General features: G+C 48.0%; 1 protein-coding gene across 1 annotated transcript; it reads right to left on the bottom strand.

Moving 5' to 3' along the window:
- Positions 1-6989: 6989 nt before the first annotated feature.
- Positions 6990-9316, bottom strand: LOC124653886 (probable sarcosine oxidase). The gene is made up of 2 exons (XM_047192946.1): positions 8693-9316; positions 6990-7780 (listed from the first exon to the last, which is right to left on the bottom strand). Exons 1-2 carry the CDS (start codon positions 9234-9236, stop codon positions 7095-7097), a joined length of 1230 nt encoding a protein of 409 aa, XP_047048902.1. The 5' UTR covers positions 9237-9316; the 3' UTR covers positions 6990-7094.
- Positions 9317-13482: the final 4166 nt, after the last annotated feature.

Genomic DNA, 13482 nt, shown 5'->3' with positions numbered 1-13482 from the left:
AATAAGGTGTCATTTCTTTCATGGAAGCTAGTCTAGATGGAAGTTTGACCATGAGTGAAATTTGACCTAATATTAATATTAAGTGTAGTTAGAGTTAAAATGATCCATGTTAGAGATTAGAAAAATTAGGGAAAAAATATATTTTTTTTAAAAATAATTCTTTTTTAAAAAAATCGAACCAGAATTGTCAAACGGCGTTATTTCTATGCCGACGACTTTGGTAAGGTAGACGTATATAATTTTCTCGAAAAACATAGTCAAAATTTACATCGCTTGAATTTTTTTAAAATCTTATATGCACTATATTGTGGCAAGGAGGGAGTATTAAGTAGAGAGGTTTCCTTTTTTTTTTTGTAAGCGCTACTCAAGTTACAAGCCCTACCTTAAAGGTATTGACGAAGGTGGCAGATCTTATTTTATCATCTCTCAGTCAGGTTAGCCCCTTCAGCAGAAGCCTACCCTCGTGGCTCGTGCATCTCACAAAACCCTTCCTGCTTTAGCCATGCTACCTCAAAGAAAAAGGATATTGATTGATTTTCTCCCCAGCCATTAACCGGAAACCGCATGAAATTCTTAATTGTGGACATGAATACTTGGGAAGTACTCTAGTACCTGACAGTGATCCGTCAACGTTTGCTAGTCAATTGTAGAAGCAACACGACGATAAGCAGATTCGGACGGCCTGGGGCCGGATTAGGACACGTGAACACCAATCGTACAAACTTATTTGGCTTATTATAACGCAATAAGGTCGGCGTCCAATGTGCACAAGTCTAGCCTCTCCCTGCGCCCTTGAAAAGGAGGGCACCATCTCCATCGAGCATCAGTATCCGCGACTCTTGAGTCTTGACTACACCATTAGTATAGTCGCGAGTGACAGACAGGTCACTGATCCAGATCGACAGCTATGGTTGTGCTTCGCTGCGCCATTGATCGTCGATCTCGTCAGATATTTTTGGCTCTAATACAGACAAGCAATGCTCGAAGATATATACGGATGGGTGGGAAGCAGATGAGCGTGCGATGATGCAATATAGCAGCACAACAAGCTAGCTAGCTGATGGGACAAATCAGGACCATCGCGATCAAACACATGGCTTAGTTGGCAACTAGAGCTAAAATCTGATCAAGTTAGCGTGCGGATGTCGTTTTTTGACAAAGACGCTGCCTGATAAGACAAGGCTGTAGGGTGTGATCAGTTCAGACTAGTTTAATTACATGCCCTGATGATCAACATGATTTCATCACAATGGACGTGTTTGGAGGTTGATCTATGCTCCACCGTGGTAGATGGCTTCGAAGGATGTGCATATGACGGATTTGGAGGATTCGTCGACCGATTGGTCCTTGTCGGATTCCGACGATTCGGATCTCGACGAGCTGCTGAACGACGATGACACGGAGATTATGCTGCTCCTGTTCGGCATGAAGCACATGGAGGACCGCACCAAGCTGCTGGATCAGAGGAAAGGATCCACTATGGGGCGTATGTGCATTCCGCGGAACCGCGCACTCGGCCACGGACAGCTGATGCAAGATTATTTTACCGAGGTACCGACCTATCCTCCCCACCTCTTCCCTAGAAAGTATCACCAGTTGCATGGCCGATGAGCTTTTACATTCATTTCCAATTGTTGTATGTGTGTAACAACTATCTTGATTATTTGATTGCGGTAACATTTATTATTTGTTTAATTCTTTCATTCGAACATTTGTTGGCAGTTCCGAAAAACATTGTTGTAATAATTATGACGATTATTGTGTGATTTAAAACTTTTATTCAATGTGAATGTTGTGTTGGTTCTAATATCTAATTTGTCAAAAACCCTGTTTTGAGGGGTTGAAAACTCGTCCGAGCTAGCATACTCCGTATCCCCATCCCGTAAAATAAAATATTCTAATTTGTCAAAAACCCTGTTTTGAGGGGGTGAAAAGTGAATACAGGGCCCTCTACTCGTATTTTAAGGGACAGAAAAATAAGGGATCTGTTAGACATGCTCTTACAAGCATCGGACGACCCCACACTGGTGATCTAGTTTCTTGCCTATTAGCTTTGCAGAATCTATTTTACCAACATATACTAGACCTGAGTTAAACGTTCTTTAATTGAAACATCAAACTGTACGCTAACACAAATCCAAATATAGCTTAATCCATACACACTCACATGTACATTCCAACATCGACCTTAATGGCTAAACCTTTTAATTAATTAAGCGCCCATTATCAAAAAAATCCAACATCGATCTTTGTAGGTTGGAGAAATAGCTCATGTACTGTATTCATTGATGGAGTTGTGTAATTATACACAATTATAAGGGGAGGAGTGCTTCGGTGTCCCCCCCCCCCCATAGCTCCATTGTTCTGAAAAGTTGGAGCCGCTTCAGGTTTTTTTAAAGAATATGTGGAACTGCTCTAGCTTTTGGTACAAATACGTGGAGTTGGTTCCGCGGAACAGGAAAACACGGAGATATTGTTTATTTACGTCCCACTGCCACCAATAAGTGAGCAGAACCGTTACTCACGTCTTTTTCCCCCCTCCCTCTCCTTCCCGATTTGCCAATGTTGCCCGGATGTAATGGATAAGACCCTCCCCCCCTTTTGTTTTCCCACGCCGCCTCACCTAGGAAGAAGTTGGTTGAGGCGGCCACAACAAGCTTCTGGCATCGGCGGCAGCGAGCTACAACTCGATTTGTGCGCCAACAAGAACGAACCAGACAAGTTTGACTCCAGCGGAAGGTATGTTGATTCGTTCGCTGGCGGCCTCGTTTCGGTGGCGGAAATTGGGAAAGAGTCTGGGGGTTTGAAAACATGCCCGGGAGAGGGAGGAGAAAGATAATACGTGTGTAACGTTTTGGTGACTTATCGGTGGAAGTGGGACATAAATAAACAACATCTTCGTGTTTTTACCGTTCAGTGGAACCAACTCCACATATTTGTCACTAAAAGTTGATCGCTCCACAGATTTAAAAAAAAAAAGAACTGAAGCGGCTTCAACTTTTCAAAACAATGGAGTTGTGGGGGACACCGAAGCACTCCTGTTATAAGGGGCCAACGGACCTCTAGATCCTAGCCACTGTTTAACCTAACAGAATATAAACGACTTTTGCTTCGGTGTCCTTCCTCTTTAAACTTTGCCTCTATGTACAAAGGAGAAGATTGTACCTCCTTTAACAGTTTTTTACAAGTAAATCAGGAGATTAATTACACGCATAGAGCCGGACGGCAATCAGATCGGGCACGTGAACCTCGTGCCCAATTGGCGCACAGTTCAGACCAACATAACGTTCTCCGGTGCTGTCTAGCTACTGTGCACAAGTCCAGCTAGCGATCTCCTAGAAAACGACATCACCATCAGCGTCATGACTAGGAGTGGCTAAACAAGCGAGGCAGTCACCACTTACCAGTAGTCCATGCAGCGACTGAGCTACAGGTCACTCACTCACAGAGTCCAGATCGATAGCTGGACCATGCATTTCACCAGATATTTCGGTACCTGCTATGGACAACTGGACAAGGAACTCTCGATGGAGATATGGATCGATAGGCACCACTTGTTTTCTGACCTGGATAGGCACCACTTGTAGCTAGCTGATTGAACAAATCACAATTGCGTGAGACAAACACAGCTTACTTGCGCCTAAGGGCATCTCCAGCGGCGCGACGCAATGCGTCTGGCATCCTCTACAGCGGCGCGACGCAAAGTGACCGGGTCGTCTGCGGAGACGCAAACCTGCCGCAAATATGCGCCAGGTTTGCGTCTCTGCGAACGCTCGGCGGACGCGAAAAGTGTCCGCTCACTTCCCCACCGGCTCGCCTGACAGCGAGTCTGCATCGCGGGCATCGCTTCGGCGGTCAGCGCTTCCGCGTCTGCGCCGCAGCCTTCGCCATCACGCGGCGCGGCCGCTCGTTCGCACGCGCACCGGCGGGCGGTGGCTGGACTCTCGCGCCGCCTTCAATGGTATCGTATCCCGTGCGCGGCCGCCCTTAAAAGACCACCGGTCGCGTTCCTCCTTCCCCCGCACCTCCACTCGCGCCACCACCGCCGCGGCGCCGCGGGAAGAAGAACGACTTCGAGGCCTCCGGCAGCGGCAGCAAGAGGGTGCCGCTCCCCGTCACGCTGGGGAGGCTCATGCACAGCAAATGGATGCCGTGCGAGGGCTGGTCGGGCGTGCAACTGCCTGGCGGCTAGCGGCTCAGCTGCCGCCGGGTGCCCATCCCTCCCGTCCCTGCGCACGAGCCTGATCGGACCGCGGAGATCCGGCAAAGGAGGCGGTACCTGCCGCCGGACCTCCGAGCCGATCCGGCGTACGCCATCGACTCCGACAGCTGGCGTACGTATCTGACAACTGAGACGGATGAGAGAAGAAGGGCGGGCTTCATGGTCGACATGGATTTTCCCTTCGGGGCTGCACCGCCGACTCGTCCACGAAGACAGGAGGCGCCGAGGCGTCGTCAGCAGGCGGCGACGCGCGCGCAGCACAACGACGCCGACGACCGCGACGACCACGACGACGACGCCTACGCCGCCTACGACGACGACGACTACATCGAGGCGCTCGCGTACCATAACGAGGAGGTGAAGAACGACAGCGACGACTACGTCGCGACCGTCTTCCACGAATGGCAGCTGGCCGTGGCGGAGGGCTGAGTTTTCGAGTTCCCGGAGAACATGACGGGCGACGAGATGGCGAAGCTCGGCGTCCTCGTCTCCGAGAACGACGCGCCTGTGCAGCCGCCGCTGCCCCGGTAGGCCACCGGCGTCATGCCGCCAGGACTCGGCGGCACCACAACCGCAGCCCTGGGCGCCTCCTCCACCGCTGCCACAGCCGCAACCCTGGGCGCCTCCTCCACCGCCGCCACAGCCGCAGCCCTGGGCGCCTCCTCCACCGCCGCCACAACCATATCCCTGGGCACCTCCACCGCTGCCACAGCCGCAGCTCTGGGCGCCTCCACCGCCGCCACAACCGCAGCTCTGGGCGCCTCCACCTCCAGCACCTCCGGCGTGTCCGGCGTACGCTCCCCCGGATGGCAACTGGCCGTGGCCGATACCGGAGCTCATCGTGCTCGACAGCGACGAGGAGCAGCAGTAGGCGTTAGGGTTTTTTTTTCATGTTTTAACTATGTAAATTATGTTTCATGTATTAAAAAAAAAAGATTCGGCCAAAAAAATGCATCGTGCCGCTGGAGCCACCCCCGACGCAAACGAACGCGTGGTCGATTTCGACTATTTTGGCTGACGGAAACGGACGCGCGCGGACGCTAAAATGCATCAGGCCGCTGGCGATGGCCTAATGGGACACATCTGCATATCTGCAGGTGTTGATACTGTTAACTGACTCAGGCATGAGTCATGACCTGATCTTGATCGATCGTAGCTAGCACATCTGTACATAGCTAGCAATAGGCCTATGGTCCAAGCACTGTATGGGTAGGATACAACCAGACTGAAGATGAGACAACAGAAAGAACAGACTAATTTGGAGCTATGTGTACATGCATATTCGTCACGGTATCTCCGACCCACGGGTAGGCGTGCCAAAATGGAAGATATGAATCTGTGTTCAAGAACGTACGTTTGTTACAAATGGGAATATAATTTTGTTTGCGTTGGTTCGTGCAAGAAATCACCTATTATTGTAAAGTTATGTCCAAATATAAGAGAATATAAAGTGTTAAAACAAAAAGGGGCGCCATAGACCCATAGTCCGCCTGAATACTGTAATATCAATCATATTGTTAAGCTGCTAGCCATATCAGTTGTATAACGTCCGAGCTACCATCTACAAATGGTTGCACACAGAGCGCACGCTGCAGTAGAAAATATGTACACATGATGTGTCTTGCCTCGAAGATAACATGCAAAAACTTGGAAAGTTAATTCTTGTTAAAGAATAATACACTGTGGATTCAGAAACGTAAACCCGTTAGCACATACACTCTCCACATGATAAATAAATGTTGTTTTTTGTGTTGATATGGTCTTCAATATGCATGATGTTTGATCACTGATTTTTATTCGAGAAAACTAATTAAGACAAGTATGTAACTTAGTCATTTCTTCTGATTTCCCCTATAGAGAGATTGTATGTGTGCATGAACCTCCGACGTCATGCTAACATCATCAAATAAATTGCTAAATCCAAAAAATGTTTTATATATCTTCTAAACTGTTAACCTGGTAAGAGATGCACCAACACCGCTGAGCTCATCTTGATGAAGCTCTCAAATCACATGCTCTATGCTCTCGATTTGGAAAATCATCGCACGAGTTGTCAGATTCATATAGTGTGGTTTCTAATTAATAATTAATAGTTTCCACCGTAAAAGTGCATTGTTGCGAGATAGTTTTATACATGTGTTTGTACATTACGATGTTATTAGAGCTAGAGCATATTCATGTGTCTAGCTACCAACAGCTAAGGGATGATATCATTTTAATAGAAAAATGATGAAGCCTTGCATTTGTCTAGAATGATGTAAATAACAAGGAAACCAAGTGTTATAGTCTAGCAAGTAAGTAGTGTATAATTGGGCAAGTAAGTGGTACCAATATAGCAATAATTTACCAAAAATAGGTTGCCAAAATATGTTAATATTGGATGTAGTTTTTAAGTTCTTCTCGCGACTAAGCCAACAATGAAAAACAGATTAGCTTTTAGAGATATATCTATTTGTTAAGCATCGAGGAAAATTTCGTCGATGTCATCGCATTAATGCATATTATGGAACAGCCTCACCAAAGCCACACATACGGCACCACTATGTGGCATTGTCCTCTATATTAAATCAATATGTGTATATAAAAAATAATTATATTAATTTAGAAATACTCGTCGAAACAAATTATGTTCAAATTTTCAATATAATACTTAGTCAACTTTTTAAAAGTTTAATTAAGTGAATTAATATCCAAAACAAAATATTTGCGATATAGAAAAAGTATGTCACGTGCGTTTCAAAAAATCATGAAAATATTGACCATAAAATCACATAAAAGTTGTGCATATCACATTAACACTGGACAAGCTGTAACAAACACAAACCAATATCAATTGCGACGGTCGCATAAAGATCAGTTTCGTAATTTCATCTCAGAAACTCATGGCATTCCCCATCGGGTTGCCCTTGAACCGGCCGATCCTGAAGTGTCGAAGCTCCACGCCGGCCTCCGCGGCCGTCCTTGCCTCGCCATCCAGCGCCATTTCGGCCAGGATCTTTCCTACCGCCGGCCCCATCTTGAAGCCGTGCCCTGAGAACCCGGCACCGACAACCACGTCCATCCCGAACTCCTCCCCGCCCAGGAAGTCGATCACGAAGTCCTCATCCGGCGTCATGGAGTACATGCACGGCTGCCGGAGAACCGGCCCGCCGGCGGTGTCCACCATTCCTGGCATCACCTCGTCGATCCACCGCGCCACAGGATCCACCAGCCCTCCTTCCCCGGAGCCGATGGCCCAGTCCCTGCTGTCTGGGTCGCAAGGTGGCCCACCATGCCTTGCGATCTTGATTAGGCCAGGGTATTCCATCGATGGCGTGCTGTAGATGTACGGGTCACCATAGCTAGCAAATGTCGGAAATCCGGCCTCCGTCGTGAGCTCGTGCTCGTGGCCTGGTTTGACCTTCCAGTAGCATATGAGGACGTGGAGTGGCTGCACGGGAAAGTCGGTTCCGGTGACGGACTTCACCAACTTGCTCGTCCACGCGCCGATGGTGATGATGCACTTGGCTCCATGGAACTCCTCGCCGCTCGATGTCCGAACCACGATCGTTCCATCTCCTGGCCAAAAGTGAGTAAAGAATTCGATCAATTCGGTTAGTCGATGAGTTTCAGTTCGTGTAGTACATTGTGTTATCTTTTTAGCTATGATGATGCACAGTGCAAGTCTGAAAAGATGCTTTAATATTTATGTATTTCACTCCTTTTATAGAGTATCATAGATTCAACAAACAAACAAAAATGCGATGAGAATATTTCTGAAGCTCTAGTTTCCTCTAGTTCAGAATACTTCCGGGTCTCATATAATTTGTTAACAATTAATTAAATGTATTTAATAGCTAGGAGATAATTACTCCTATCTGATAGCTGCTCGCTCCACTGGTGGCCTGCAGGTTCCATTATGCGCACCAAACAAAGTCATGAAGTACACTACATGTCATGAGGCAAATGGGAGTATAAAGACAAGATGCATGCTTATTTCATTATTATCATTTTGGACAGCTGCGGTCTCTATTTTTCTAATGAAAAATCATCTTGGACAGGTATGATTCAACTAAAAATTAAGTGTAAGAATTAGACAATATTCAAACAGTAGCGACGTATAGGTACAGGTACATCAGCTGAACCAAACTATGATGCTCAAAGCGTCACAGCTAGAGAACAACGACAGTTCATATATGAGTAAATTAAAGCCTCCGTCTAAGTAAATACAAATAATATATTTTTCTTATGTTCTAAACATAGCCAAATCAGGACAGAATTTGTGAAATAGGAGTGCAGAATTTGTCTGTAACGAAAATGTTGCAGGACAGCAACGTTCACGGATAAATGGTCCACGAAAGCGCTAGCTCCCGCATACTCGGTTGCCAACTTGCCGGTCGCCAGTGGATCCCATGCAAGAGCCGCATGCATCCAAGGAAATTAGTTCGCGGTGAGAGTAGGAACACGTGTGACATGCGTGGCATCACTCACCTTGCTTCCTGGCGACGTCGACCACCTCGGCCCTGTCCCTGACGACGGCGCCCATCTTGACGGCGAGCGCCTGGAACATGGCCACGGCCTTGGTCGCCTTCATCACCCCGCCCAACTCGCTGCTCGCCATCGTCCACCCTTCCGGCACCCTGAACACCTCCGCCCACTTTGGCCTGGCTCCACCCTCGCCGGCGGCGAGCTCGGTGGCGCCACCGTTAGCGACGGCGGCGACGAACGCAGGATCGTCCTTGGGCCCCAGGTCGAGGTGCGGCGCCGGCGTGAGCACGGAGTATCCGGCGTCGCGCTGGGCGTCGTCCCAGAGGCGGCGCGAGAGGCGGACCAGTGGCGGGTAGTGCGGCTGCGGGTAGGTGGCGCGGATGGTGCGGGACTCGCCGTGAGACGAGCCGAGCTGGTGCAGCAGGTCGAAGCGCTCCAGCAGGAGCACGCGCGCGCCACGGGACGCCGCCGCGTGCGCCGCGCAGCTTCCCATGATGCCCGCGCCCACCACGATCACGTCGAACCGCTCGGACGCCGGAGCTGCCATGGTTGTAACTTGCTTCTTTGCCTGTATGTGCGCTCGTGCTCTCCGCGAGACTGCTGGAAGTGGAGGGTGCGAGGTGAGGAAATGAACCTGCAGTCCAGTAGATAGGCCTGTACTTAAAGACCGCTTGGAGATTCCTCGTGCTATCAGTGTGATCCAAAATCAGAAAAGTGCGGTTGAGCAGTGTCACGACAGGCGTGTCACAAGTGGTGGCGACGTCGGACACGACAACTGCCAGTACGTCTTCAGATGAAGGAGACAGAGAATAGGTGTGTGTGCAACCTGCGTGTTGCCTAGGTACTGGATGCCAGCTGCGCTGGCGAGAGGGGTGTTATGTGTGAACCTGGAGTTGCTGTGAGGCCAGGAAGAAAAATAGAGAACCAATCTGAATCTGCTATCCCCGTCTTGTTCCTCTCTCCCTTCCCAGATATTCTCCTTCTCTGTTGAACTCATGTATCCTATGGTTTGGTGAATCCAATTCATACACCTAGGGCATAACACATGGTATCAGAGGCTTCGTCGATCCGGCGCACGACTCGCAATCCCTAGATCGTACCCTGTAAATCGCCTGTTCACGGTCGCCGAGTTGCTTTCGAGCGATTTGGCATAAATCCCAGACAGCGTTAGGTTGATTCGGGGGAGTTCGTCGCGACGGCTCCGTTCAAGCCAAGTGCTCAAGTGCGCTACACGGTGGAAGTGATGGAGGCGATGGAGGCGCGGTTGCTCGAGAAGCTGAACAAGTTGGACGGCTTGGAGGATCGCTTCAAATCGCTCGAATCCAAACTCGATCGGCAAGCTCAGCACATGGACCAGGTTCAGATCAAGGTGGATCTAACCATGGAGAAGTTAGCCAAGCTTGAGGAGGAGCAAGTCATGGTGGCGCAGGCGGTGACGAACAAGGAGGTGACGGCGACAGCGCGTCCACCGCCAATTCAAGTGCGGCCAGGTCCAGCGGCAAGCATCATCGGCCCAAGACCTGCAAGTGCTCCGAATATTCAGGTAGCGACATTTCACCCTCTCTCCCCAGACTCACCAGAAGGGTCGCGCGCTAGAGATACTACACATGTGCAGTCTGATACTGAGGAAACAAATCATCGTCGTCCTTGGATGCCGCGGATGGATTTTCCGCGCTTTGATGGGTCTGATGCGAGCATATGGGTAGACACATGTGAGACCTTCTTCACTCTGTACCAAATTGCTCCCAGTTTTCAAGTCTCTGCTGCAACAATGTATTTAACTGATTCTGCGGCACACTGGTACCACGCCTTCAAGCAAAATCATGAACGGCTGAACTGGGAACAATTTAGGGAAGCTGTACTCATGGAGTTTGACATTGATACTCACCGTGTCAAAATGAAAGAATTGTTGCAGCTACGTCAAACCTGTACAGTGGCGGAATATCGCCGGCAATTTGACAAGCTAGTGTACAACATCAAGCTGTATGACCCATCTATGGGAGGAATTATGTTGGTCACCCAGTTCGTGTTGGGATTAAAGGATGAGCTACGCATTGCAGTCGAAGCGCAGTTGCCTGATACAGTTCAACGAGCAACACTGATGGCACAAGTGTATGAGCAGTTGGCTGACAGTCAGAAAACCAATGCCAAACCATACAAACACTTTCAGCCAGGAGGTGGGAAAGACTACAAGGGCAAGTTTTCCACCGGGGAAGTGTGGAAAGCGCAACAGCTGAAAGAATACAGGCGAGCTAATAACTTGTGCTTTAAGTGTGGGGATAAATATGTCCCAGGGCATCAGTGTACACCTACACCACCAGCCATTGCCCAGCTCAAAGCAATGCATATGGATCACCCTCAGGAGATACTATCTGATGAGTTATTGGAGGTTGTTACGAGCATGGAGTCTATCTCACTGGATGAATCAGAGAAGTTGTCCCTGCATGCTATAAGTGGAACAGACAACGACAGCACAATTCGTCTGCCAGCACAGGTTAATAACCTCACAATGTTGATGCTGATTGACTCTGGTAGTACCAATAGCTTCCTTGATCAAGCAATGGTTCGCAAGTTAGGGTTGGTGCCTCAACCTCGACCACCAGTGTTGGTTACAGTGGCGAATGGCGAGCAGATGAAGTGTGACAGTTATATTCCAGCTTTCACCTGGAGCACTCAGGGCATTCAATTTGAACATGACATGCAAGTGCTGGACATGGGAGGTTATGACGCCGTTTTGGGCATTGATTGGTTGAAGAAATACAGGCCCATGAACTGTGATTGGGTAGCAAAGTGGGTGGAATTTCCTTATCAGAACAGGACAGTGAAGTTACAAGGCGTGCAACCTGTCATTCAGGAACATATTACTGAGATTTCTCTGGAACAAGTAATTCAGTTACACCGAAACAATGAGCTTTGGGCAACAGCTATACTAGAAGACACATCCATGGTCACAACAATGCCAATCCCAGAGTCTGTGCAACAATTGCTGAATCAATTTGAAGCCATCTTCCAAGAACCCAAGGAGTTGCCTCCCACCAGAACATTTGATCATGCTATTACATTGTTCCCTGATACTACTCCAGTAAATGCGCGGCCATATAGATATTCCCCTCAGCAGAAAGATGAGATTGAGAAGAAAGTGGCTGAAATGTTGCGAGCGGGTATTATTACAGCCAGTATTAGTCCATATGCCTCTCCGGTATTGCTGGTAAAGAAAAAAGATGGGCAGTGGAGATTCTGTATCGACTACCGACGGCTCAATTCATCTACCATCAAAAATAAGTTCCCAATGCCTGTAGTGGATGAGCTTTTAGATGAACTGGCGGGCACCAAATACTTCTCCAAATTGGATTTGAGAAGTGGATATCACCAAATTCGCATGGTAGAGAAAGATGAGGAGAAGACTGCCTTTAAGACCCATCATGGCCACTTTCAGTTCAGGGTGATGCCCTTTGGCTTAACCAATGCACCGGCTACTTTCCAGTGTGTGATGAATTCTATCTTCTCTGGGTACATTCGCAAGTTTATTCTTGTCTTCATGGATGACATATTGGTATACAGTAAATCATTGGAAGAGCATCTGCAACACCTAAAGCTTGTGTTCCATATTCTCTTACAAAACCAGTTTTATGCGAAGTTGAGCAAATGTCAGTTTGCAGCCACACAGTTGGAATATTTAGGGCATATTATCTCAGATAAAGGAGTTGCTACTGACAAGTCCAAAACTGAAGCTATGTTACTATGGCCAACACCAAGCAATATCACTGAACTGAGGGGCTTCCTTGGGTTAACTGGGTACTATAGGAAGTTTGTGAAGCATTATGGACTGTTAGCAAAGCCTTTGACAGATCTGCTACAGAAACATAGTACCTTTGTTTGGACAACGGCAGCACAACAAGCTTTTGATCGGCTCAAATAGGCTATGTCTAATACTCCTGTTTTAATACTGCCAGACTTTTCTATGCCATTTGTCATTGAGACAGATGCATGCGATGATGGTATTGGAGCAGTGTTACTCCAACAAGGACACCCAGTGGCCTATTTGAGCAGAGCATTGGGGGTCAATAACAGGAAACTGGCAATTTATGAGAAAGAGTTCATGGCTATTATGATGGCTGTCGATAAGTGGCGTGCCTATTTGCAGCGAGGGCCTTTTACAATTAAAACCGATCATAAAAGCTTGTGTTGCTTGGAAGATCAGATACTGCACACTGAATTGCAAAGAAAAGCAATGACCAAACTCATCGGGCTACAGTACAAGTTCCAGTACAACAAAGGTAGTGACAACACACCTGCTGATGCACTCTCGAGGATTGGTCACGCCTTCTCTATACAGTCCATGTCAGTGATACAACCAGCATGGCTGCAGGAGGTTCTTAACTCCTACGTTGTAGATCCTGCCTCTCAGCAATTGTTACAGGAGTTGGCTATTACAGGGACAAATGACAGAGGATTTTCTTTGACAGATGGTCTTTTACACAAGGATGGAAAAGTATGGATTGGGGCAAACATTGGTCTTCAAACCAAAATTATAACTGCCTTTCATTCTTCTGCTCTCGGAGGCCATTCGGGCATGAAAGCCACCTATCAACGCTTGAAGAACTTGTTTCTCTGGCCTGGCATGAAATTGGCTGTTGAAGAGTTTGTTAAACAGTGCACTGTGTGTCAACAGGCGAAGCATGAAAACTGTAAGACTCCAGGCCTTCTTCAGCCACTACCTACTCCTACTAGCCCTTGGCAATCAGTTTCGATGGATTTTATCGATGGTCTTCCCAAATCCAGTGGCTATGATG

Source organism: Lolium rigidum, chromosome 5 (assembly GCF_022539505.1).
Source record: "Lolium rigidum isolate FL_2022 chromosome 5, APGP_CSIRO_Lrig_0.1, whole genome shotgun sequence".
Taxonomy (NCBI): domain Eukaryota; kingdom Viridiplantae; phylum Streptophyta; class Magnoliopsida; order Poales; family Poaceae; genus Lolium; species Lolium rigidum.
The sequence above is the reverse complement of the archived record's forward strand: the minus strand, read 5'-3'. Positions and strand labels throughout refer to the sequence as shown.